General features: G+C 41.5%; 1 protein-coding gene across 1 annotated transcript in view; it reads right to left on the bottom strand.

The window, feature by feature from the left end:
• The window catches only part of APP (amyloid beta precursor protein), a 275,311-nt gene that overhangs the window by 196,283 nt on the left and 55,043 nt on the right, over positions 1–23,985 (bottom strand). The window contains 1 exon segment of the mRNA XM_047721518.1: positions 17,616–17,783. Coding sequence (XP_047577474.1) covers positions 17,616–17,783 — 168 coding nt within the window.

The following is a 23,985-nucleotide window of genomic DNA, read 5'->3' as shown; positions in this document are numbered from 1 at the left end:
TTTCTGAGCAAGAAAACAGCATCCACAGCGTGGGCTATGGATAGGGAGAATGTCGCTTAGGATTGTCTGTAGCAATCAGAAGGCTTGCCCACGATCCTGTCTTTACTTAAACTGTTGATATTTTATTCATTGTGGGTTGGGGGACATTAATTCTGATTTTTAAAATACGGCATTAAAATATTATGTGACTCCGGAGTGCCTCATTCACCACACCCAGCCCTGAGATATATCAGTTAAAAAAATTAATAAATAAAGCACTGAGAACAGATAAAAGCTGGTCCATCTGGACAGTGGATGATTCAGTGCCAAAAAGAAATGAACCATTAAGCCATGAGGAAACCCGAAGGAACCTTAGATGCACACGACCAAGGGAAAGAGGCCAAGGTGAAGAGGCCCCATCCATACTGAACGATTCCAGCTCTGACATTCTGGGAAAGGCAAAACCATGGACAGTGAAATGATTAGTGGGTACCAGGAGCTCGAGGGAGCGAGGGACGGACAGGAGGAGCACAGAGGATTTTTAGTGCCATGAAATTATTCTATGACACTATGATAGCGAATGTGGCCATTATACGTTTGTCCAAACCTGTAGCTTGTACAACACCAGGAGCTAATCTCTACTGGAAACTATGGACTCTGGGTGATTATGAGGTCAGTGTCAAGTCATCACGTGGAACAAATATACCGCTGCGGTGAGGGGTGTTGATGTTGGGGGAGGCGGGACAGAGGGGGGAGTCAGTGGGGACAGGGGATATGTAAGAAATCCCTATACCACTTCCTCTGTTTTTTTGTGAACTTAAAACTGATCTAAAAAATAATGTCTATTTTTTTAATCAAGATTTTATGTATTTATGTGACAGGGAGTGAGAGTACAAGCAGGGGGAGCAGCAGAGGGAGAGGGAGAAATAGTCTCCCCGCTGAGCAGAGAGCTGGATGTGGGACTCCACCCCAGGATGCTGGGATCAGGACCTGAGCCAAAGGGAGATGCTTAACTGAAACATCCAGGTGCCCCATAAAGTCTATTTTTTTTTTTAATTAAAAAATAAACAGTGTAGTGCGGGATAAATCCAGTGGGAGAGGTATATGCCGTAAGAACACACAAATCAGGATATCTGAATCAGAACCCTGGGATGGATACCAAGAAAGCTACTCTTCAAAAACACGGCCAGTTAACGTAGCTGGAAATGGAAACAGCTACCTCCCTTTATTTTATTTTGTTTGTAAGTATCCTAACACCTTGCTGCATGCATTTTGGTCACGGATAATGCTCAACTTGAGAATGCCACTAAAAATTTAATATCTCCATGGCTTTCTTCCATATAATGAAAGGTGAAGTGGCTCTTTGTACAGGATATAATTCTCCCGCCACCTTTCCTTGTTTATTAGATCACAAAAGTACAGCACTCGTGAGTCATAAACTCCATGACACTGGAGAGTTTGCCCTGAGGGACACGACTTGATGTGCCTTAAAGTGCGAGTTGCTGCATTTTTCTTAAGGGGTTCTAGCAGCCTCTTCACAGAAATACACCCTGCTGAGCATGTTCTCCAGAGCTTTCAGTTTTCTGTAAGCCCTGTGGCAGGCACGGACAAGTCACATTTTTTTTCCTTTTAATTGCAAGCCAAAACCAAACAATAAACAAACAAAGAAACAAACATTTGCAGGGTACAAACCGGGAAGCAGGAAAGGAAGGACACACCACACACCATCTTCAGTTTCTGATAGTCAAGTTGGGGCAACAGAGCAGTAACTCACTCCACTGGGAATTTTCTAGCGGACAGAATTGCATACTGACAAATTAAAATCGGGGAAAACAAGGCTTTCCCCAAGATCACCAGAGCTGCAGAAAGTGTATCAGCCAAACACAGAATTATCTTCTGGTTCCTACCATGAAATCCTAGAGCACTTGTGTTCTTCCCTGTGCTTTGACTCTCTCTATAGAACACCGACAGGGTCGGCTGTTAACTATGCAGGTGGAGGAGGAAATCACAAACCCTGAACCTGTAGAAATCCCATGCACAGTGTACCCCAAGCCTGATTTACCTATTTTTCAGAGACAAGGAGTTCTGAGTTTGGATCTGCCAAAGATAATAAAATTCTGCTGTTCTAAAATCAGGAGGTTTATTTTAAAAGAGGGAGGAACATCAACAAGACAAGTATCAAAATTTCTTTGGAAGTGCAAAGAAAGTCCCAGGGAGTCCACAGGCACACACAAGCCCCAACTCAGAAACAGAAACAAAACGACACAATGAAAAAAACACATCAAAGTTTCTGACTAAAAATTCAAGTCCCAGACACCTAGTTTTTTATTAAGCATCTCTAGTAGGTGACCAGAGACAACCATTTTTATGTTATGAGACAAGCGTTTTATGTTGAAAATATAGCATAGCTTACAGGTTTAGGCAAGAATAAAAATTAATGAGATCCGCCAAGATGTTCATGGCTAGTGAAGTCCCTGACTTTTTGCCATGACTCATTAGCAGCATCAGTTCAATGTTTTACATTTTCTTTGTAGCATCTCAAATCTTAACATAAAAAAATAAAGATAGCTGAGCTCCTTTGGCAATGTGCCGCTTTCCAACACAGGTAATGCCTGTATTGCTAACACAACAAGCATTACTAATAATTTGCTAGTGTAGGATTAGCAAGTGAATTTTTATATGGCCTCTTTCTTTTCTGAAACATTTCCTGTGTGAACCCCATATATGAGCAACTATTTTCTTGATTAATTAAAAAAAATGTAGGCCACTATAGCTACCTGAGTAAATTCTTAAAACAGAAGCAAATCTAGGTCTGTGTCAGTTACGTGAATAGTACACTGTTCTCAGTTCCTACAAATCTTCCCAAATCACAGCTACCCAGAGCAAGCGCTGTATAAATACAGCGTGCTCCAAACACACTCCTACTTAAGACCCTTCCAGCACGCTCCAGATGCCCAAGCCTATTAGGGTGTCCCCTGTGTCATGGACAAACCTCCCCCACTCACAGTGATATGCAATGTTAATCCCTCTCTCCACTTCAGGAATGCTTTCCAGTATTTACCACAAGTGTGCCTCACATTCGGGTTAAGGACACATGTATACCTCTTTCCCAGGGGAAAATGCACTTTCCGGAAGGGCAGGAAACACAATTTGGCACCCCAGAGCCTTCCTATGGTTCTTCACGTTCATTACCTTTGGTTGAAGGCTATCAAGAAGCTGCCAGCTCCCTTCCCCTCTCTGTGGGCTCCAGCCCCCCACCTTCTGAAGACGTCCTCATTAGTGGCCATGTTTTAACTCTGCAGCTCTGTCCCTGTAGCTAATTCGAGTCTGAGGAAAGCAAACTAAATCGCATTCTCTTCCTCCAAGAATTAACACACACAGGCTCCAGGCAGACACAACACCCGGCTGGTAGGAGAAGTCATCATCAGAGATGGTGGGGATCTCAAAACCTGCAGGGGGAGGGGAGCGAGATGCCTGCAAGCAGCAGCTGGCCTAGAGCATAAAAAAGGAAGATGTGCACACAGAGAGAAGCTAAGGTGAGAAAGGCAGGCACAAGAGCCCAAGACAGACAAGGCAGAGGAGCAGACGGGACCGCTGATTACCTATCACTCCAGTGAGTCATGGCACGGCCCCTCCAAACTTTGTTGACTTTGGTTTCCTTCCAACTGAACAAAACCCAAAAAGGCCCCAACTCAAATACTGGTTCACAAGTACCCTCTCTTTGATCCCCTCAATCTCTGAATCCAAAGCAGTTTATCTTTTATCTGTTGCCTACCCCCTTCTGCCTTCCATTACGGCCCTGGCCCTGTGCCTTTCTGCCCTTTAGAACACACACTCCCTGAAGGCAGGGACAAAGCAATTCACATGTTCACTTACCTGCGGCCAGCACTGTGACAGCATAGCAAGTGCCTGATAAATACGTAATGGTATTTCTGCTTAAGCTCAGAGTCCATTAATTATAGGGAAATTCAGGATATATTAAACCCCCATCAGGGATTATCAATGTATCTCTTAAATGAATAATCTAATAGTATAATATTATAGTTGGACTATGAGCATTTGAGAAAAATAAGCATCTCAACACCCTCCAATATTGTTCTCCCAAGTATGATGTGGCAACTTATATAAAAGCCTCATATAAGAGGCAGTAGATTATGGTTGATAAATACACAGCTAAAGAAGATGCTCAGGAAGAACTAAAAGTCAGGATCTTACTTTGACTGAGGAGACCCATCCAGCGGGTCCAGGAACCCGAAAAACAGCCTATTCTCTTGGTTAAAGAAGTATCTTTTATCATTAAAGCAAATGTATGAGTACATCAACTTTGAAAAAAAAGAGAGAGTTGAAGCAATTCAAAATATTGACAGCAGGGAAAGAAGAGTAAAAAGAATCTTAGATCCACATTAGACTGTCATAGTTGGTCTCCCCTCACTACGGAAGAATACCTTAAAACCCAGTCACCATAGGCATACTTTCACTCTAAATTTTAAACATCTAAAGTCTCTCTCTCTCTCCAAACTGGAAATATATAAATCTCAGACAAGATAACTTTTAAGTTGTTAAATATGCAAAGCAAGAAAAGACACTGATGATATTTAAGAAAGCCAAGAACATGTAGTTACATACATAAAATATAAAAAATATAAAAATAGTTAAGACATATGATGTTAGAATCCTACAGAACTTTCCTCTGCTCCCAATAATTAAAGCAAATGGGGGAATCCCTTCATGTCCCTTTTGCAAACAGGTCACCTGAGACAATCAACTAATACCAAAAGTCCTCTTTATACACAACTAAATTCCAAATGGTCTAGGATGTTCAAGACCACAGAATCAGATGCAGTTAGGAAAAGGCTGAAAACAGAGTTAATGGTCATGGTAAAAAAATTGCTGCAAATTCTGAGAATAAATTGCCTACTGTTCCTTCTAGTCTACTGACTTTTGAAATCAACTTCTGACCAAATTCTCTAAGAGATTTCTTGTTGGGAAAAAAATGCTGGAAATTATGTAGTAGTGATAAAATTATGTTTTAAACATACAAGTATGAAAATAAGTAACATGAAGCTTTGATTTGTCTTAAATCAATTTACAGTGCAGCAAAGGGGACGAGCAGCACATCTGCAATCAGGGGCTTGCCAAAAATAATGCAGACCATGAAAGAGGCAAGATAGAGCACATGCATTCCAGACTTATCTAGGAATAAGATTAGATCTTATAATTACTGAAGTTGAGTGATAGGTACTTTGAGCATTCATTACAGTATCCTTTTACTTTTATGTGTGCTTAAATTTTTGAATTAAAAAGAATTAAAAGTAACAACAACAGCAATAACAAACCAGTCCAGTGGAAACCAAGTCAAATTTCTAAATTTAAAGTGACAAAACAAATTCAAACACAAAGATCCAACTGCCATTCCTGATTGCAGTTAGCATGGATGAACAAAGAATCAGAAACTCCATAGCAGGGGTGTCTGCGTGGCTCAGTGGGTTAAAGCCTCTGCCTTCAGCTCAGGTCATGATCTCAGGGTCCTGGGATCGAGTCCCGCATCAGGCTCTCTGCTCAGCAGGGGGCCTGCTTCCTCCTCTCTCTCTCTCCCTAACTACTTGTGATCTCTGTCTGTCAAATAAATAAATAAAATATTTAAAAAAATAAGAAACAAACTCCACAGCAAAGTGGTACAGAGGTCATCGTGAGATATTTTCATCTGAAACCTCTACTACCAATTTCCTTTTCAAAGAACACAATCCAAGAGGAGAATAAGAAAAATAAAATAATGGAGGGTTTCCCAAGTGCCGGAATCATCACAAATGTTTTCTGTGTAGCAAGGCACGCAATCCTCCATCAGGCAGCAATTGCCCCATTGCACAGAAGAGCAAACTGATGGAGCAGAAACAAACCACGGTCAGTGCCATTGCTGAGCACGCAAGGGGCATTAACTACAAGTTTTTTTTTTTTTTTTTTTTTTTTTTAAAGATTTTATTCATTTGACAGAGAGAAATCACAAGTAGGCAGAGAGGCAGACAGAGAGAGAGGAGGAAGCAGGCTCCCCGCTGAGCAGAAAGCCCGATGCGGGGCTCGAACCCAGGACCTGGGATCATGACCTGAGCCGAAGGCAGCGGCTTAACCCACTGAGCCACCCAGGCGCCCCTTAACTACAAGTTTTAAGTATGTTTTCACTTCAGCGTCTCAACCAAAACAAAGGTATGCCCCAGACAATACAATTTCTGTTCCTGGATGAAAAGGACTTAACTTACTTTCTCCTTTAAAATTTTCTGTAATATGAAAAAAAAAATCGTATCAAACTGTTTTCAGCATAAATTTCATTAATAATGTGAGGGATTCTGGGAACGGAGTAAGGAATCTGAGTGAGAAACGGAAATGGAAACCAAAAACAACGGTCTCTGCTTACGACGTCGTGGGGTGCCGAAGGGCAACAAGCACCTGATGAAACTGGGCTGCAATGTGGGAAGTGAGAGCCGGGCTAGGTTTTCACAGTGATGACCTCATGCAAAAGCAAGGGACATAAAAAGTTGCAGGGAATCGGCCTATTTCCCAATAATTTGGTCCAATCTGTTTCCAACACTGCATATTCATAGATGTGCTATACACACTCCTGTTCAGAGTTGGACTATACTGTCAGAGAACTTCCTTCAACGGATAAGGCACACTTACTCCAGAACTGCCAAATGTAGAAACAAATGGGGGGGGGGTGTGTGAGATGGGGACAATCACTAAAATAAACAGAACAGGACACGAATATGAAAACATCATCAGATAGGTACACACAGAATCTAGATTGTCCTTCTCGGTCAGTTTATGGCGATTTTTAAAAATATCCAAAGTGTACAGTTTTACTAGTCAACTCTACCTCAAAAAAGAAAAGAGAAAAAACAAATTACCGGAAAAAAACTTTCAGAAAATAAATTAATTACATGTGAAATATAAAGTCCACAGTATGACTATGCACCTGAAGTAAAAAGTATTACAGTATTATAGTAGAAAAGCACCTAGTGTTCCTGCAAATATGTAATAACTGAGTATCCACTTAAGAAGGAGCTAGATGATAAGAAGGACAAATGTTAAATTAAACATTAACTTGATTAAATGATAAATGTATAAAAAAAAATCCAAACTTGGTTGCAACCTCTTTTAATTAGCTCTAAATCCTATGGTTTGTGCAAGCAATCCTTACAAGTACACAGACCATTAATGCCTACGATATATCTGTTCTCATATATAGGCAGCCGGACAGCTCTTTTTGCAAATTATTTCACCTAACAGGAATTTCTGGATCTTTCAAATACTGGAACACAATGCATATGTGCCTGTAATGTGTAGGTCAATTTTAAGTCTACAAAGGTGGATGAACACACAACAAAATAATAGTAATGGCCAAGAATGTACCCTGGCTTCTACTGTTTCACTGTGTATACAGTATGCCCTCAAAATTGGTTAGATTAAAAGAATCACATATAATGTTTGTTTTTGTTTTTGTTTTTGTTTTTGTAACTTAAGTTTTAATGCCACAGTATTGTGCAACCAAGGTTGAGAGGTAATTCTTGATCTGGGTCTCCCATGATTGGTTATAGTAGGAAGGCAGGCAAAGGAAATGGGCTTGTTCAACTTAACAAACAGGCTGATTTTGTTTTGTTCAGACACTGGTATGTTTGGTTCAGCAATCCTGTTAGTTTGTAGACAAAACAACTGTTAATTTAGAGAAAGAAAATGAAAAAAAAAAAAAAAAACAGGGAACATACATACTGTTAGCTGTGGTAAACACTTCAGAAAAAGAGAGGATGCCCATAATCTAACTGAAGATTACAAGCAAAGCCTACTTTCCAGCTGAGAATCTCTGCCTCTCTGGCAGGCTTCACCTGTTCCAAACTTCCTCCAGAGACCTGCTCCCCAGGGGAGTTAGCAGAGTCAACACCTGCTCTGGGCCCTATCCTTCCAAAGGTGCTGGGAAGGTAAGGATTCAGAGTGTGGCAGAGACTGTGTTTTCCTTTCTCTCCTTAAAAAGGGGGGAAAGGGGGTACCTGGGTAGCTCAGTGGGTTAAGCCTCTGCCTTTGGCTCAGGTCATGATCCTAGGATCGAGCCCCGCATCGGGCTCTCTGCTCAGCAGGGAGCCTGCTTTCCCCCACCCCAACCCCCCGCCTGCCTCTCTGCCTCCTTGTGATCTCTCTCTCTGTCAAATAAATAAATAAAATCTTAAAAAGGGTGGGGGGAATAGTGCTGGGACTTCACAATTTCCTGTTTGACTCACAGTATTTAACTTCAACAGCACACACCTGTGTGTTCCTATCATGCAGCAAGGACACGGTCTAAGATTGATGAGGCAGCCTTCCTGGATTGCTCATGTGGAAAGAGAGCAAAGGCTGGACTCGAAAGGTCCATCTGTCTAGTGAAGCCCATGTCCCCTCTTTACGGCACCTGACCCCAAGGGCTCTTTTATCAGATCATCTTGCATACAAGGCGGACGAGCAGCATGATCCTTTGCAGACATCTTGAGATCAGAATCCACCCCCCTTCCTAATCCAACCTACCCTTGGAGACAGGCTAATTTTTCTGAAAGTGCCCTGACCACAAAACACTCATGCTAAGAAACAATCCACAGCTCTTATTTCCAGCATTAGACCTGAAATCCCCAGATTTATAATCAAGACCTTCTACTTTCCAATTCTCTGAATTCTCAACTTATCCAGTCATATATTTATAAGCTACTTATGAGCCAAGAATGGTGTCCCGCCACTCAGAAACACATGACACAAAATCCTACTCTAAACAGCATTTAATAAATACTTGCTAAATTTGCCTGAATTAAATCTGGGAATGAACAAGATTCTTTATTACCCTTCCAATTTTTTATTCTCCTATCCCAATGCCTTTGGTTTAAACAATGTTTTTTTTTCTTATATCTCATTTCATTCAAAAGAAAAGGAAAAATAAAATCTAAAAATTGTAATTTTTGTTTCTAGCCTTTACTACATATTTCAAAGGGAATATTATTCTATTTCTGTTCTATTTATAAGACTCCTTGTTCCTTAGAACAATGTAACGGTTTGGGTAATGTAACAGTTCATTAAGGCAAGTGGCCACTTTAGGCTGTTAAATGATGAATAATTCAAACAGTTATTTTCAAGTTGTTTCCGTCATGGTGGTACTTTCTGTGTCTCGTATCTAACAGGGGAAAGGAACTGTGTTCTACCACAGGACCACAGAGGAAAATAATAATTGAGTGAGTATCTGTTATGGTCATCGATTACGGCACACAAACCAGCCCAGAACTTAGTAGCCTCAAATGATAAGCATTCAGATCATAAACAATAAACTGTGTTGTCTCACACAGTTTCTGTGGTCTGGAATCTGGGAATGACACTGACGCCTACGGGCCCAGTCAAGATGCTGGCTGCGGTTACAAGAAGGCTTCACCTGGCTACAGGCTGTACTTCCCAACGGTTCCTTCTCATGCCAGACAAGCTAGTGCTGGCTACAGGGAGGGGGCATTCGCTCCCCATCGCGTGCCCATCTCCGAAGTGCTGCTGGAGGGGGTGCTGGGCAGATGGCAGAGTAGAAGGACCCCATCCCACATATACAACCAGATACCCCTCACATCCAAGTCACGGTGCTGTTTAAGTGTCCTTACAACACAGCAGCTGGCTTTGCTATAGTAAATACATGCAAGCTTGAAGCCACGTCTTCCTGAGTTCACCTCACCACCATTTCTGTAACATCCCATGGGTTACACAGGTCAGCCCTGCACAGGGTGGGAGACCACACACAGTGTGAAGGCCAGAGGAAGGCAAGTTCCACTGGAAGACATCCTGGAGGTTAGCTGGCTACCACACCATATTTGAGAATGTCTCGCTATTCTGTGGTTTGACTGGGCAATTCTCCACATGGCGCTGCTGGCCAGCACACTGCAAGGAGGGCTACAAGACGCAGGCAGGCATTGTGCACATGCCCGGTAGCTGGTACCACTCTCCGGTGTCTCGTCTTCTACCGGGCACTGGTGCCATCGTGGGTCCCCACCCTCATGACCTCATCTCACTCTCATTAACTCCCAAAGGCCCCACCTCCAAAAACCATTGTGTTGGACAGTAGGGCTTCAACACACGAAGCTGAGGGAGGCACATTCAGTCCGTAGCAGTCCTCAATACCTATCTGATGAAGAAATGAAGGAAAACCCTCAAATGGGACTGACTGTGCTAATAAAAAACCACCACATCAAAAAGTAAGGAAATGCAGGTATTTGAACGATAACTAGGCAGAAGAGTAACTATAATGATTAGGGAAAACAGGGCATTCATGGGTACCAAGATTCGGGGTTAAATGCAGATTAAACAAATACTCAGTTTAAACCCTAAGTTTCCAACTATCTTCCCAATCAAATCAGGAGGCAAACATGACAGTATTAATAACAGAACACCAAGAACAGGGAACACAAATTGACAGGAATTAGAGACTATGAAGGACATGGACTAGATAATTCACCATCAAAATAATAATATTTGACACATCATATTAAGTTAAGCATCCACAGATACAATGTGCAGCTATACAGGCAATCTTTTAGAAAAACAAATTTAACAAGTGAGTTAAATTGGTTAGCAAAAGGTCAAAATGAGGTTACGGTCATGAGTTCAGCCAGTTTCGTTTTGTCCTGCTAACAGCTGCCGCTCTGACTCAGCCAGCTGTCTCTAAAACATCTGTGTTTTGGTCACAAGAGGGACTGAGAACATAAAGAAAAAAATTATTCATCACTGCTGGGAGGAAAATAATCAGTAAATGAGTAGCACTGTAAATGGTAACTAACAGTACTGGTTTTTGCATTTTTTTTTTTAAGTATTTGCACCATGACAGATGCCAGAATGCAATGGATAAGTATCTTCAAGGTGCTGGACAAGAATGCCTATCAACCTTGAACTCTATACTTAATTAAGCCATTATTCAATAAGAATTTAGAAATAACTAAGATGACAGTCAACCAAAAACAGAAAAAAAAAAAAGTAATCAAAATAAGTGATACAGGAATAGAGATTCTTTGGTGGAAGGACTGGTGTAAATGATGAACCCAGTTAAAGACAGAACCTGCCACTGTTGAGTATTACGGCAATGGAACAGATTGTAGTATTACAACTTTCGAGAATGTGGAATTACTACAACTTGCAAAACCTGTGAAAAGAGGAGACAGAAAAACTGTGGGGACACCTGGGTGGCTCAGTGGGTTAAAGCCTCTGCCTTCAGCTCAGGTCATGATCCCAGGGTCCTGGGATGGAGCCCCGAATTGGCCTCTCTACTCGGCAGGGAGCCTGCTTCCTCCCACCACCCCCCACCTGCCTCTCTGCCTACTTGTGATCTCCGTCTGTCAAATAAATAGATAAAATCTTTAAAAAAAAGAAAAGAAAAGAAAAACTGTAATTATTATTTTCCTTGGCTTTCTTATTAGAAAATCATTCAATACCATCTAAAACAAAAACAGGGAGTCAAAAAGGAATAAAGGAAAAAAAATTTCCACGAAACACAGAAAAATTCAATCCCTACAAAAGAAAACTATTTCTATTCATAAAAGAAAAATATTAGAATACCTACAAAGTGGAAAGTGGCAGGAAGACCTTAAAATATCCATAAGGAATCTTCCAGAGAGTTCAGGATGCACCATTCAATAGAAAATGCCAAAGAGGGTTTCAAAGTTCTGAACAACCATCTCGCCACCCCACCAGTTTCTCAAAAGCCAGTTAAAGTCATGACATACTACAAATTCCCTCAGCTACCGTCTCTCCAACCTATAATTTTTCTAATTCACTGTCTGTTTCTAAGCCCACTGTGTTGGGCTATGGTCATTATTCTATTTCAGCCCCATGCCGCTCACTCTTGTCTCCTTCCTAGCAAAAGCCCCTCTCCCCACACCCTGTGGCTCTGGCTGGGCTGTAAACAGGCCACACAACCTCAGGACCATGGTGAACCAGTCCCAGTACTTAGTCCTTACGGATATGGTAATTCATCTGAAGGTAGGCGCATGACCAAAAATGCAGAGCCAACCAGAAACCCCACCTTGGAATTATAATGCACAATGGCAGAACCAAGTTGGGCTGCCAAGCTAAGACAACACACTCCCGGAGCTCCTGGCTGCCATCTTCCCAGGCTTCCGTCTTTGCAGGAGAGAATGAGGTGAACACACCGGAGGAAGGATAAGCAGAGAACAACAGAGACGCCAACAGAGAGATTCCAGGCAGCGCTGGGTCTCAGCACCAGGATCTAAGGACCCAGTTTTGGAGGATATTTTAAAAAATTCTGTAAGCTGGGTGCCTGGGTGGCTCAGTGGGTTGAGCCTCTGCCTTCGGCTCAGGTCACGATCTCAGGGTCCTGGCATCGAGTCCCGCATCGGGCTCTCTGCTCAGCGGGGAGCCTGCTTCCCCCTCTCTCTCTGCCTGCCTCTCTGCCTACTTGTGATCTCTCTCTCTCTGTCAAATAAATAAATTTAAAAAAAAATTCTGTAAGCTAACTACATCCCAAGATCCTTCCCATCTGTGGCAGAAAATACTCTCCATGGGTAAAATGTTTAGTGGGTTTCTGTCACTTAGCAACAGAAACTGCCTAATTAACCCACCCTTATAATTTTCCCCTTTTCTTCTTTCCAAGACTCAGCCTTATTCCCTGGATCTCATTCCTACCTAGTTCTTACAGATACTGGAGCCTACTTCTCTTATGATTGGACTTCTACACTCCCCACGGTTTAACTCAGGCTTCCTTTAGCTTAAGTTCATTCCCTTTGGAAAACAAAAACAAAACCAAAACAACAAAGACACAACAAAAAACAAAGCCTGTCCCTTTTCCTTGAATTGCCTTCAAGCTCCCTGCGTCTGGATCTTCCCTTAGAGAATGCACAGATGTCTTCACCATCCATTCATGTCATTCTTCCTGTAATCTACCGCAAACTGACTTGTCCCGGGCTCTTCCACTGAAATTGCTCTCTTAAAGATCAACAATGGCCTTTTATATGCCAAATCAAAATCTAAGTCACAATGCCTGTGATTTAGAAATGGGGATTACTGGGTGTCCCCAGCAGTCACTCCCAGGTGTCCTCTTCCAGAGCCCTGGGGCAGTAGAGGAAAAGATGATCTGATTCCACAGAGTGTGTTCTTCTGACTGACTTGCTACTGACTGGGCTATCTGACAGCTCTGTAAGGGTGGATAATGTGGAAATTGGATAGCAGTACAAATGTGTCCTGTCCGTGCGATGCAGTCGGATGGGTCCTATTCCTAGCCTTGTATGTGAACCTTGCTGGGAAAGGTATTTAAATCCCTCTAGTCCATCTGACCCAGCTTTAAAATCTTCCAGGTCACCTCATTAATTAAGGAACTGAATAAAACCTTTGATGTGTGTTCATTTGGCAAGAGTCAAGTTTTTGCATTGTCAAAAACTATGCTTCAACCTTTCGGTCTAGATCACACTTGCACTCATCACTTCATGTAGAAATTAACCCGGCTTGGCTTTCAGCATGTGGTAGCTCCTGCCTCTGGTCCTAGGCCTTGGCCACTGGCCCTCCTCTGCTCATGGCATTCTTTCATACTTGTTCCCCTTAAATGTTGCAATTTGCCAAGATTCTTTCCCAGATTTTTCCCCAGAGGTACCACTGAGGGTAAAAGGAGAGCAAGCACTTAGCAAGGTAGCGTAGCTACCTTGTTAATTGTTAAGTTTAATAAAAGTTAGCTGGCAATAGCATCATCCACATTGTTGGTTTTGTTATTGCTGAAAGTATTCTACAAACCTGTTTCTCTCTCTAGATCCCCTTTCAGGGACAGGTTCTGTGTTCCACTCATCATTGCCTCTTTAGCACCCAGAGATATAATGTTTGAGGAAGGGAGAGAACCACTGGGCTCTCAAAAGGTATTCATTCATATTATCCCCTTACACTAAAATATTTTAATGAAAGAGGTATTTATTAAAGGCCCCAAGCAGCGCCTGGGTGGCTCAGTGGGTTAAGCCGCTGCCTTCGGCTCAGGTCATGATCTCGGAGTCCTGGGATCGAGCCCCGCATCGGGCTCTCTGCTCTCTCGGGGAGCCTGCTTCCTCCTCTCTCTCTGCCTGCCTCTCTGCCTGCTTGTGATCTATCAAAAAATAAATAAATAAATAAATAAATAAATAAATAAATAAAGGCCCCAAGCAAGCCTTCCTCCCTGATTCCCAATCACCAGTAAAGTTCTGGTGGAAGGTCTTGGGGGGACTCCTCACGTCTGCTTCCCTTTCCCACTTGCCAGATGATGGGATCTGAGACCCTTACAGCCCAGAGTCGCTAGTGGTATGGGGTGGAGGGGGAGAGCAGCACAGTCCAACAGAAATAGAATGGAAATATATCACCTATGTAATTATAAATTCCATGGTAGCCACATTAAACAGTAAAAACAGGTGAAGTTCATATTAACAACATAGTATTTACAATTTAATAACATAAATATGAAGTTTAAACCAATATATACAAAATATTTCAATATGAAATATGAAATTACTAATGAGCTATTTTATATTATTTTTTCATGTGAACTTTTAAAATACAGTGTTTATGTTACACTTTCAGCACACATTAGTTTGGACCAGCCACACTGCAAATGCTCAAAAGCCACACCTGGCTTGTGGCTACCTTATAGAACAGCAGAGAGGGTCCTACAGAGAACACAGAAGCTAGCTAGAGGGTCAGCGTGATAAAGCAGGAGGAGGACTTTTTGAAATGCAAATCTACAGTCCTTCCCCTTCTTTAAAAAAAAGTAAAAAACACTTTCAATGACTTCCTGCTGTTATGGAAAAAAACAAATTCATTAAAATGGCTCACAGTCTGATGTCCAGGCCCTTTCTTATTTCTGTGGTGTGATGTTTGTCTAAACCATCTGAAGACTCTAGCCTGTGCACATAATCCTGGTGGGTGGTAAGCTGAGACAGGCAGGCACGACATAGGACAGCATTGCCAAGACAAAGGAGAAGCAACCAAGAAGCTTACTCTCCTGTCCCACGGCTACCAACAATGTGGCAAAGTCTAGGACCCAGAAGAACCACCCTGTGGCTCAGCCCTAGAACAAACAACAGACAGGAAGTGAAGCTACCCAGACAAGAGTGGGATCTCTAAGTGGCGTGGGAATAAGGGTTGTTCTCAGGATCGTGAAAAGTAATTTTTATATGGTCATCATACAAATGTAAAAGCATCTGATTACTCATATAAGTGGCACTAAGGGAGGAAAAATAAGATGCAAACTAAGATACATACATCAAATTAGCCATTCAACAGAAAAGGATGATGTGGTCAGCATCATTAACTGAACTTAGTTCTATCCTTTAAAAATATATATATATATATTTAATATTCAAAATGATTAATCCGTATGCATGTTCAGAAGTGAAACGGTATAAAAAACCCTATAAGCATGCACACAGAGCAATTTATCAAACTCATAACTTACTACAAAACTGTCCCAGAGGAACTCTTGCACAGAATGTGAATATTATTTCCAAAATGTGTATTTTTAGAAATGTCCTATCTGGGGCAGAGTGGCTCAGCAGGTTAAGCCTCTGCCTTCAGCACAGGTCCTGATCCCAGGGTCCTGGGATCGAGCCCTGCATCCCCTGCATCGGGCTCTCTGCTCAGCAGGGAGTCTGTTTCCTCCTCTCTCTCTGCCTGCCTCTCTGCCTGCTTGTGATCTCTCTCTGTCAAATAAATAAATAAAATCTTTAAAAAAAAATGTCCTATCTGGACAAAAGGTAATTCCTCATCAATCCCTATTTTTTTTTTTTTAAGATTTATTCATTATTTTCGGGGGTGAGGGGCAGAATAAGAGGGAGAGAGAAAGAATCCTCAAGCAGACACGCCACCAAGCATGGAGCCTAGTGGTAGGACTTGATCCCATGATGTTGAGGATCATGACCTGAGCTGAAATCAAGAGTCAGACGCTTAACTGACTGAGCCACCCAAGCACCTCACTTTCAATCCCTATTGAATAAATGCTTTTAATAAGAAATATAATGGACTTAAATATTAGTGATTTTTACTTAAATATGAAAAATTACCTTCTCACATCGTGGTTCATGCTCCTTCAAGATAAAAATTCCTTGATATGGAATATATTGTGATGATATGGATGCTTTTTTGCCTCTCAGAACACAAGAGTTAATACTTAGAGAATGTCCTTCTTCAGAGTGTCACCAAAAAAAAAAAAAAAAAGTGTGTGTATATATGTAAAAAAACACATACCTTAAAAAAGGAAATTTTCTAGTACATAAAAGATTACAACAATGTTGCCAGTTTATCTGTTGTTTATATGAAGAATAAGAAGTTTGCCAAGAGGCATAAGACTGATTCCTTTAGATGCTCTTAAAACACAAAGAGCCCATATCCTAGAATAGGCAATTGTCTGGAAGCGTGGGATAAGATGTCTTGGACTCCAGTTATTTTAAAATTAAATTAGTAAGGAAGGAATATCCTATACAATATAGCAAGGAAGCTAGAAAAATTACAAAAAGGATGAAGATCTTTATGAATGGTGAGGGTGTGATTTCTAGAATACAAAAGTTAAAAAAGCAAAATACAGAAAGGAGCTTCCTGTAAGCACCTTTTTTATAAGAAAAAGAAGGAGAACCAACCATACATTCTCTTTTGTTAGAAGGATAAATCAGGAACAATGAAAATGTTGATCAATGGAGGACAGGTGGCGAGCGAGATTTCTGAGGGCAACTTTTTATAGAGTTTCTAAGTTTTAACAATGTCAATGTCTTACATTTTCAAAAAACAAAATTAATAAGGAGCAGAAGACTAAGACTGAATATAAGCAAAGAAAATGGATCAAAGTGGTAATATAAGTAAGGAAAACTAATTCTAGCAACTTTTCCATACATTATCTTGACTGTGAAATGATAGTGGGGTATATGCCAAAAATTAATGAAGTGCCAAGAGATCTTCAACTTTACTCAGTTGGTTTATGGATGGTTCTATCATGACATCATAATTTTTAAAAAAATATGTGTTATATATGGTAAAGCAAGTAAACATAATGATAGCATAGTGAATCATGAGGAACCAAGATTTTCCTCCCTTCCCCTATGATCCTCTGTTTTGTTTCTTAAATTCCACATATGAATGAGACAAAATCAGTGAGAGAGAGACAAATCGTAAGAGACTCTTAATCATAGGGGATGCCGGAGGTGATAGGGTCAGGGATGGGGTAACTGGGTGATGGGCATGAAGAGGGGCAGGTGATGTTATGAGCACTGGGTGTGGTGTCATATAAGACTGATGAATCACTGAACTCTACCCCTGAAACTAATAATACACTATATGTTAATTAACTGAATTTAAATTTTAAAAATAATATTTTTAAAAATCATTAAAAAAAAAGAGGTGAGCATGTGAGTTCTGGGGATGGATGGTAGCACATTGTAGATATATTTAGTATCACCAAACTGTACACTGGTTATGATGATCGATTTTGTGTGTGTATATCTGTACAACAATAAAAAATTGGGAAAAGGTACTAAAAAAAGGAACCAAGATTTTCACTGTAAGAGATAAAAGATCAATACTTCAGAAGTGAAATTAAAAAAAATATATGCATGTGACCCAACATGAATGCCCAGCTCTCAGAAGGGACTTACTTCTTGGCAGTACTGCAGGATATCCTCCTTGGTGCCAATGCAGGTTTTGGTCCCCGAAGGATCGGACTCCCACTTTCCATTTTGCACGTTCATGTGCATGTTCAGTTTGCCGCAGAACATGGCAACCTGAGGTTCTGCCAGCAGGCCGGCATTGCCATCAGTGGGCACCTAAAAAAAAAAATAAGTTCAGGTTAGTTACACAAATCCACAGCTCTGGGGAAGAGGTTGGGGAAGGGTTGTAAAGAGGAACATGGCATGCAGCGATACCAAAAATAGTTTACTTTCACTTCCAGAAATTCCTGCAAGTAGGAATTAGCTCTGCCGTCCACGTTCCCTTGAGTATCACGTAGGCTAATACATCTCCAACCACCTACAGTACAGTGCTTTTTTAAAATGTCGAAATACAGGCATTAACAATACTGAGAAGAATTTATTCATTGAAAAGTTTATGCAATCCCCCGTAGCAGATTCTACAGTGCCTACTGAAAGGTTCTGAAAATAAAATAAGGTGTTTTTCTGAAATAAAAATAATCACTCTGGAGGAAACCATATTCTCATAATAGCCTCCAACTGACTCACGCAAAGAACAATGCCAACTCCCTGCTGGATGACCATGTCTAAGAGTAAGGTTGTACGGTACCTCCCAGAGCTGAGGGCATGATGTCAGCGTGCCTTCTTAGCTAGCAAGTGACATTATTATTTTCTAAACATAAAAATTACTGTAGAATTTACCATGCACAAATATGGCTGAGTATGTTGGCCATTCTGGTTTTCCCCAGAATATTCCCTGGTTATCATTTTCAGTTTTTTTTTTTTTTTTTAATATGAGACTTTATTTATTTGAGAGACAGGAAGCACAAGAGCATGTGAGGAGAGAGCAGGAGCAGGGGGAGGGGCAGTGGGAGAGGGAGAAGCAGACTCCCCACTGAGCAGGGAGCTTGACTTGGGGCTTGATCCCAGGACCATGACCTGAATAGAAGGCAGTTGCTTAGCCAACTGAGCCACCAAGGCACCCCATCACTCTCTCAGCTCTTAAGAACAGGTTAAGGGTGCTGGGGTCTCACCTTCCCATGCACACTGTGAGGATGCAGCAAGGTCTCTTTCCCAGAGTCCACCTACTGTGTGCTAAGCTCTTAATAGGTCCTAGCTATTGCTGTTACAGGCAGTATACCATTTCACCGACATAACTGAAAAGGTTGCCTTTCTGTATTTCCAAACCCTTCTGTGAACAGATACTACCTTTCCAGAAGTGTTTTTCAAATTTTACTTAATGGGTTCTGATGTGTCAAAAGATTAAAAAAATCAACAAGAGATAAAAAAATAAATCCACAGGAGTAAAAGCGTTATTGGAGAGCAGGGAATCAAAAGACACATTAAGCAAAGTAATTCCTCCTTTGTTAAAGCCAGCCGCTGAGGAAATGGGTGATAGCCATGTCAAGAAGAGTAAACTTCCACCAGAAGCCATTCATACCGTCGAGAACTAGATGATTCTATAATAAAGTGTATCATTTCTAAAAATTGTTCACAGGAGGGAATAAAAAACAAAACAACTAAAATTGCACTGAGAGATTTCAGTTAAGAAATAGCTTCTTGACATTTCTTCCCACAGAAATGTAAAAATAGATCAAACATCTGTCCATTCTAGTCAGCTTCGTATATATTTTGTCCAACCACAGCAGATTTATGTCGTTTAAAAAAAAAACAAAAAACTTGCACTGAACCCAGCTGAGACCCGTCACAGATCCAAGTGCAAAAGCTCTTGGAAAAATCTCTAAAACCATATTTCAGGTAACATTTTCTACGTATCTAATTCTACTTATTAAGTATATTATAAAGTATACTGAACAACATTCTCCCTCTCCATCTCCAGATGTAACAGAGCAGCTGAAACCACAGTATCAGGTCGTCAGCAGGAATCAACAAAAATAGTCAGGACCCCTCAGCTCCCCAGTCTGGGCCCCTTGCCACCTCCTACAATTTCCAAGCCAGAACCTGGGCATCTCATTTTCCAACAGATGCAAAAACCAGCCTAAGGAGAATGCTCCACAAACTTAAGTGTCACAGCTTTTTTGAGGGAACAGGAGGAAATTCAATGCCTTGATTCTAAAAAATCAGAATACAAATTTTGTCAATTTTATTGAAATAAGTAGTGAGACAATAACTCTGAAAGAAAGTCAAATAATCATCAGATATCTATAGATAAGGCCCTATATGAGATGCTATAGAGGACATAAAAATATTTTTAATGTATAAAATTTATTTATTTCCATGTAAAATATGAACCCTTGTCTTCAAGGAATTTATAGTCTAGTAACAAGATTGCTACTGGATTCTCCATGATTACTTCATTCTGTTCAAATTCATTCCTTGTCCCAAAGATTTCCAGTCTTAGAATCTTGGTAACTTATCTCTTAGTGAACAGAAAGACTAATGGTCCCCCACCACAGTTGGTAATTATTTTATTGAATGAATTCCCCCCCTTGGTAGCTCAAAATGTCTCTGTACCTCAGATTCTCCCTGACCTGTTCACTACAGGTTCTACCTCCTCATCAGTGAAAATGCCCTTCATTCCATAACTTCCCTTCAAGGAACATTTAAATGCCAGTTTCTCTCCCTGAGGCAGCCAGCCTCGAAAAATGCCCCCAAGGACCCTGGCCTCCCGGTGTTTAAGCTCTTGTCAGTGCTATCCCATAATGCATAAAAGGTCTGCACAACAAACAAAATAGGGCCAAAATGATATGTGACTTCCAAGGAAAGGTCATGAAAGGCACCACGGATTCTCCCTTGCTCTCTGGGATCCATTGTTTTCGGAGAGGTCAGCTGCCATGCTGTGCAGGCATACAGGCAGCCCTATGGAGAGGCCCACAGAACGAGATGAGGAACCATGGCCTCCTGTCAACAGAAACGTGAGTCAGCTTGGAAACATCCTACAGCCACATCAAGCCCTCAGGACCACAGCCCTTGGTGGCAGGACTGAAACCTGGAGTCAGAACCACCTGGAAAGACGCGCCCAAATTTGTGACCTACAGAAACTAAGATCCTACATGGCTATCGTTTGAAACCATTGCGTTTGGAGTAACCTGCTACCCAGCAACAGACACCTCACATGCTTTTCCTTCTCCAGCTCTGTAAGACGTCCACAAATAGCCTTTGAGCTCTTCTACTTGAAAAATGCAAACAAGAGACAAAAAAGGATTCCTCTTTCTTTCATCCTCCAGAGCAGGGGGGTCAGCAAATTTCTTCCGTTAGGGGCCAGATAGTAAATATTGTACGTGTTGTAAGCAAGGTCTCTGCTGTGACTATTCTACCCTGCTGTAATAATAAAAAAGCAGCCCCAGGCAACAGGCAAAATGGGTGTAGCTGTTTTAACAACAAAATTTTATTGACAAAGCAGGCGGGGGCCATAGTCTGCCTATCCCCTTTCTTACAACAAATTTTATCAACTGGTGATTTCAACACTCATTCACACCACCTTCTCACATGCCTCTTAAGCCCCCTGCCATCTGGCTTACGTTCTACCCATCAACTCAGATTGCTTTCTCAAAGGTCACATTTGGCCTCTGGAGAAACCAAATAGGCTTTTCAACTTCTTGGCCACACATGAATTCTTCCTTGGAAGTCTTTTCCCTTGGACTCTGTGGCAATGAACTACCGTGGCTCCCCTTACTCCTCTGATTATACCATTACTAACTCACGATCCTTCAGTTTCATACTGGAAGAGATTCCTAAAGATGGTGCGGGGGGCGGGAGGGGGGGGTTTGCTTCTCTTTTACCTTCTTTAAAAAGTCTTGGAGATCTCACGCTTTCAGCCCCTAGCTGCAGCACGGCAACTCCAATGAAACCACCATAATAATCAATGGTAGCAAGTGACATTGATTTTATCAGTAAGTTTGCACACACGACACATGCTAGGCACTGAACTCGTTTTGGGGACAAAGCAATAAATTAAGCCTTGCCCTTGCCTTGACAACAGGATGGCCAACCATCCCAGTTTGCCTGGGACAGAGGGGTTTCCAGGATGTGAGACTTCTTGCGCTGAAACCAGGAAAGTCCCTAGCAAGCTGAGACAACTAGTCCTCCCAGCTGACAAACACATCAAGTAAGTGTTTTCTTTCGTCCCCACCTTAATTTCTTTTTATTTCTTCCATTCTGCATTCTGTCATCCTCCCCTTTCCCTGACTTTACAGTTCTTTTGATGCCACCTGCGTGTCTGTTTGTACAAGCCCCCTATTCAAACGGTGGTAATCTTTCTCACATCTCAAATGCATTGCTTCTGGCCCTATCATATTACTGAAAAACATTTTTTTTTTCTAAGTAGGCTCCACACCCAGCGTGGGAACCCAATGTGGGGCTTGAACTCATGACCCTGTGATCAAGAGTTGGACATGGGTTGCCTGGGTGGCTCAGTCAGTTAAGCGTCTCCCTTCTGTTCAGGTTGTGATCCCAAGGTCCTGAGATCAAGTCCCATTTTGGGCTCCCACCTCAGTGGGGAGTCTGCGTCTCCCTCTCCCCACCACCTGTTCGTGCTCTCTTTCAAATAAATAAAATTTAAGAAGAAAGAAAAGAGAGAGAGAGTTGGACGCTTAACTGACTGAGCCACCCAGGTGCCCCTACTGGAAAACTTAGAAAAAAAAATTTTTTTTTAAAGATTTTATCTATTTGTTTGACACAGAGAGAGAGACAGCACAAGCAGGGTGAGTGACAGAGGGAGAAGCAGACTCCCCACCAAGCAGAGAGCCCAATGTGGGACTCGATGCCAGGACCCTGGAATCATGACCTGAGTGGAAGGGAGACACTTAACCAACTGAGCCACACAGGTGTTCCTGTAAAACATTCTTAATTGCCTTGTGATCTCTTCCTTTTAACAAGGGTAGTTAATACCAGAAGATCTATGTTTCAGTTCCTTTTGGGTTTTTCACCAGATGAGATCTAACAGTAACTGAAAAATTAACTATAGAGAATCATGGTCATTAACACACTCCATTTTCTGACAGTGGAAAATGCTTAATAGTTCAAACTTTGATTCCTCAATAATTAGGGCCAATTATTACACTAAAAATTATAAAATTGGCAGTATATATACATCTGTTATATATGACATTACAAGAGCCCCTTCACAAATTAATACTTAACTCACAGAAACATGTTTCTCGGGCAAAAATTCTTTCTCAAACCTATACCAGCTGTGTACAAGATCACAGCAATTAGCTGGGAGAGGCAAACTGAACAAGAAGCTTTTCTCTTCTTACTGAAGCCCACCTGCAAAGAATTGTTTTAAGTAACATTCCTAGCTCAGTCAACTTAAAAAAAAAAAAAAAAGAAAGAAAGAAAGAAAAAAGAAAACCCACAAGGATCTTCACCTGCAACAAATAAGTGTTTTTAGGGGCGCCTGGGTGGCTCAGTGGGTTAAGCCACTGCCTTCGGCTCAGGTCATGATCCCAGGTCCTGGGTTCAAGCCCCACATCGGGCTTTCTGCTCAGCAGGGAGCCTGCTCCCTCCTCTCTCTGCCTGCCTCTCTGCCTACTTGTGATTTCTCTCGGTCAAATAAATAAATAAAATCTTAAAAAAAAAATAAGTGTTTTTAGAAACAAAGCAGCAAAGCCCTGGGTTACTACAAGCAGCCCCCTCTTTGGCATAGAGCCAGAAGGAAACCATCACCAGCCAACGTGGACACACAGGAGATAATTCGTAGCCGCCATCCAAGGGCCTGACAGTTTTACTCAAATCCTTTTTTCCGAATGCAGCCTTAAAGAAATGGCTTAATAAATCATATGCAGGGTTGGATGCAAGACCTGTTAATGTGGACACTTAAAACCGAAATCTTTGGGTCCGAGGGTAAGTTATTTGCTGCCAATTAAAATGCGTACTCTGTCAAAGTCTTCCTAAAGAGAATTATTCCTAACTTTTCAAAAACATTTCTCCTTTTAACAGGAATTTGCAATGTAAAACGTTAGTTGATGGGAAACAGAGCCACTTAAGTAACCATCACATTTCAATTTTACATTCATCTTAACGCCATGTGAGGTAACGTAAGGTTACTTGGCAGAAACGCAAGACAACACCTCAAAGATTGGAACCCTGGCATAACTGGCCATTCATGGTGCGTGTGTTTCTGAAAGAGTGAAAATGAAGATAATTCTTGTAAACGGAATGACTTCCCACTGACATCATAAGACCAGAGATGCTTTCCCATGGGAAAACAGTGTTCAGTGACAACGAACAAAATAAGCGGTAAAACAATGGAGCATCCACACATTGCCTCCAAAGCAACAGCCCATTTATTTTACAGAATGCCCTGAACTACAGAGACCAAAACAGTGCACCTAAAAATGCTGTTCATCTTTTATAAACAATCCTTTGCTGCGAGAAA

This window comes from Lutra lutra, chromosome 1, assembly GCF_902655055.1.
Source record: "Lutra lutra chromosome 1, mLutLut1.2, whole genome shotgun sequence".
Taxonomy (NCBI): Eukaryota; Metazoa; Chordata; class Mammalia; order Carnivora; family Mustelidae; genus Lutra; species Lutra lutra.
Note: the sequence above shows the minus strand (reverse complement) of the source record. Positions and strands in the feature narration are given on the sequence as shown.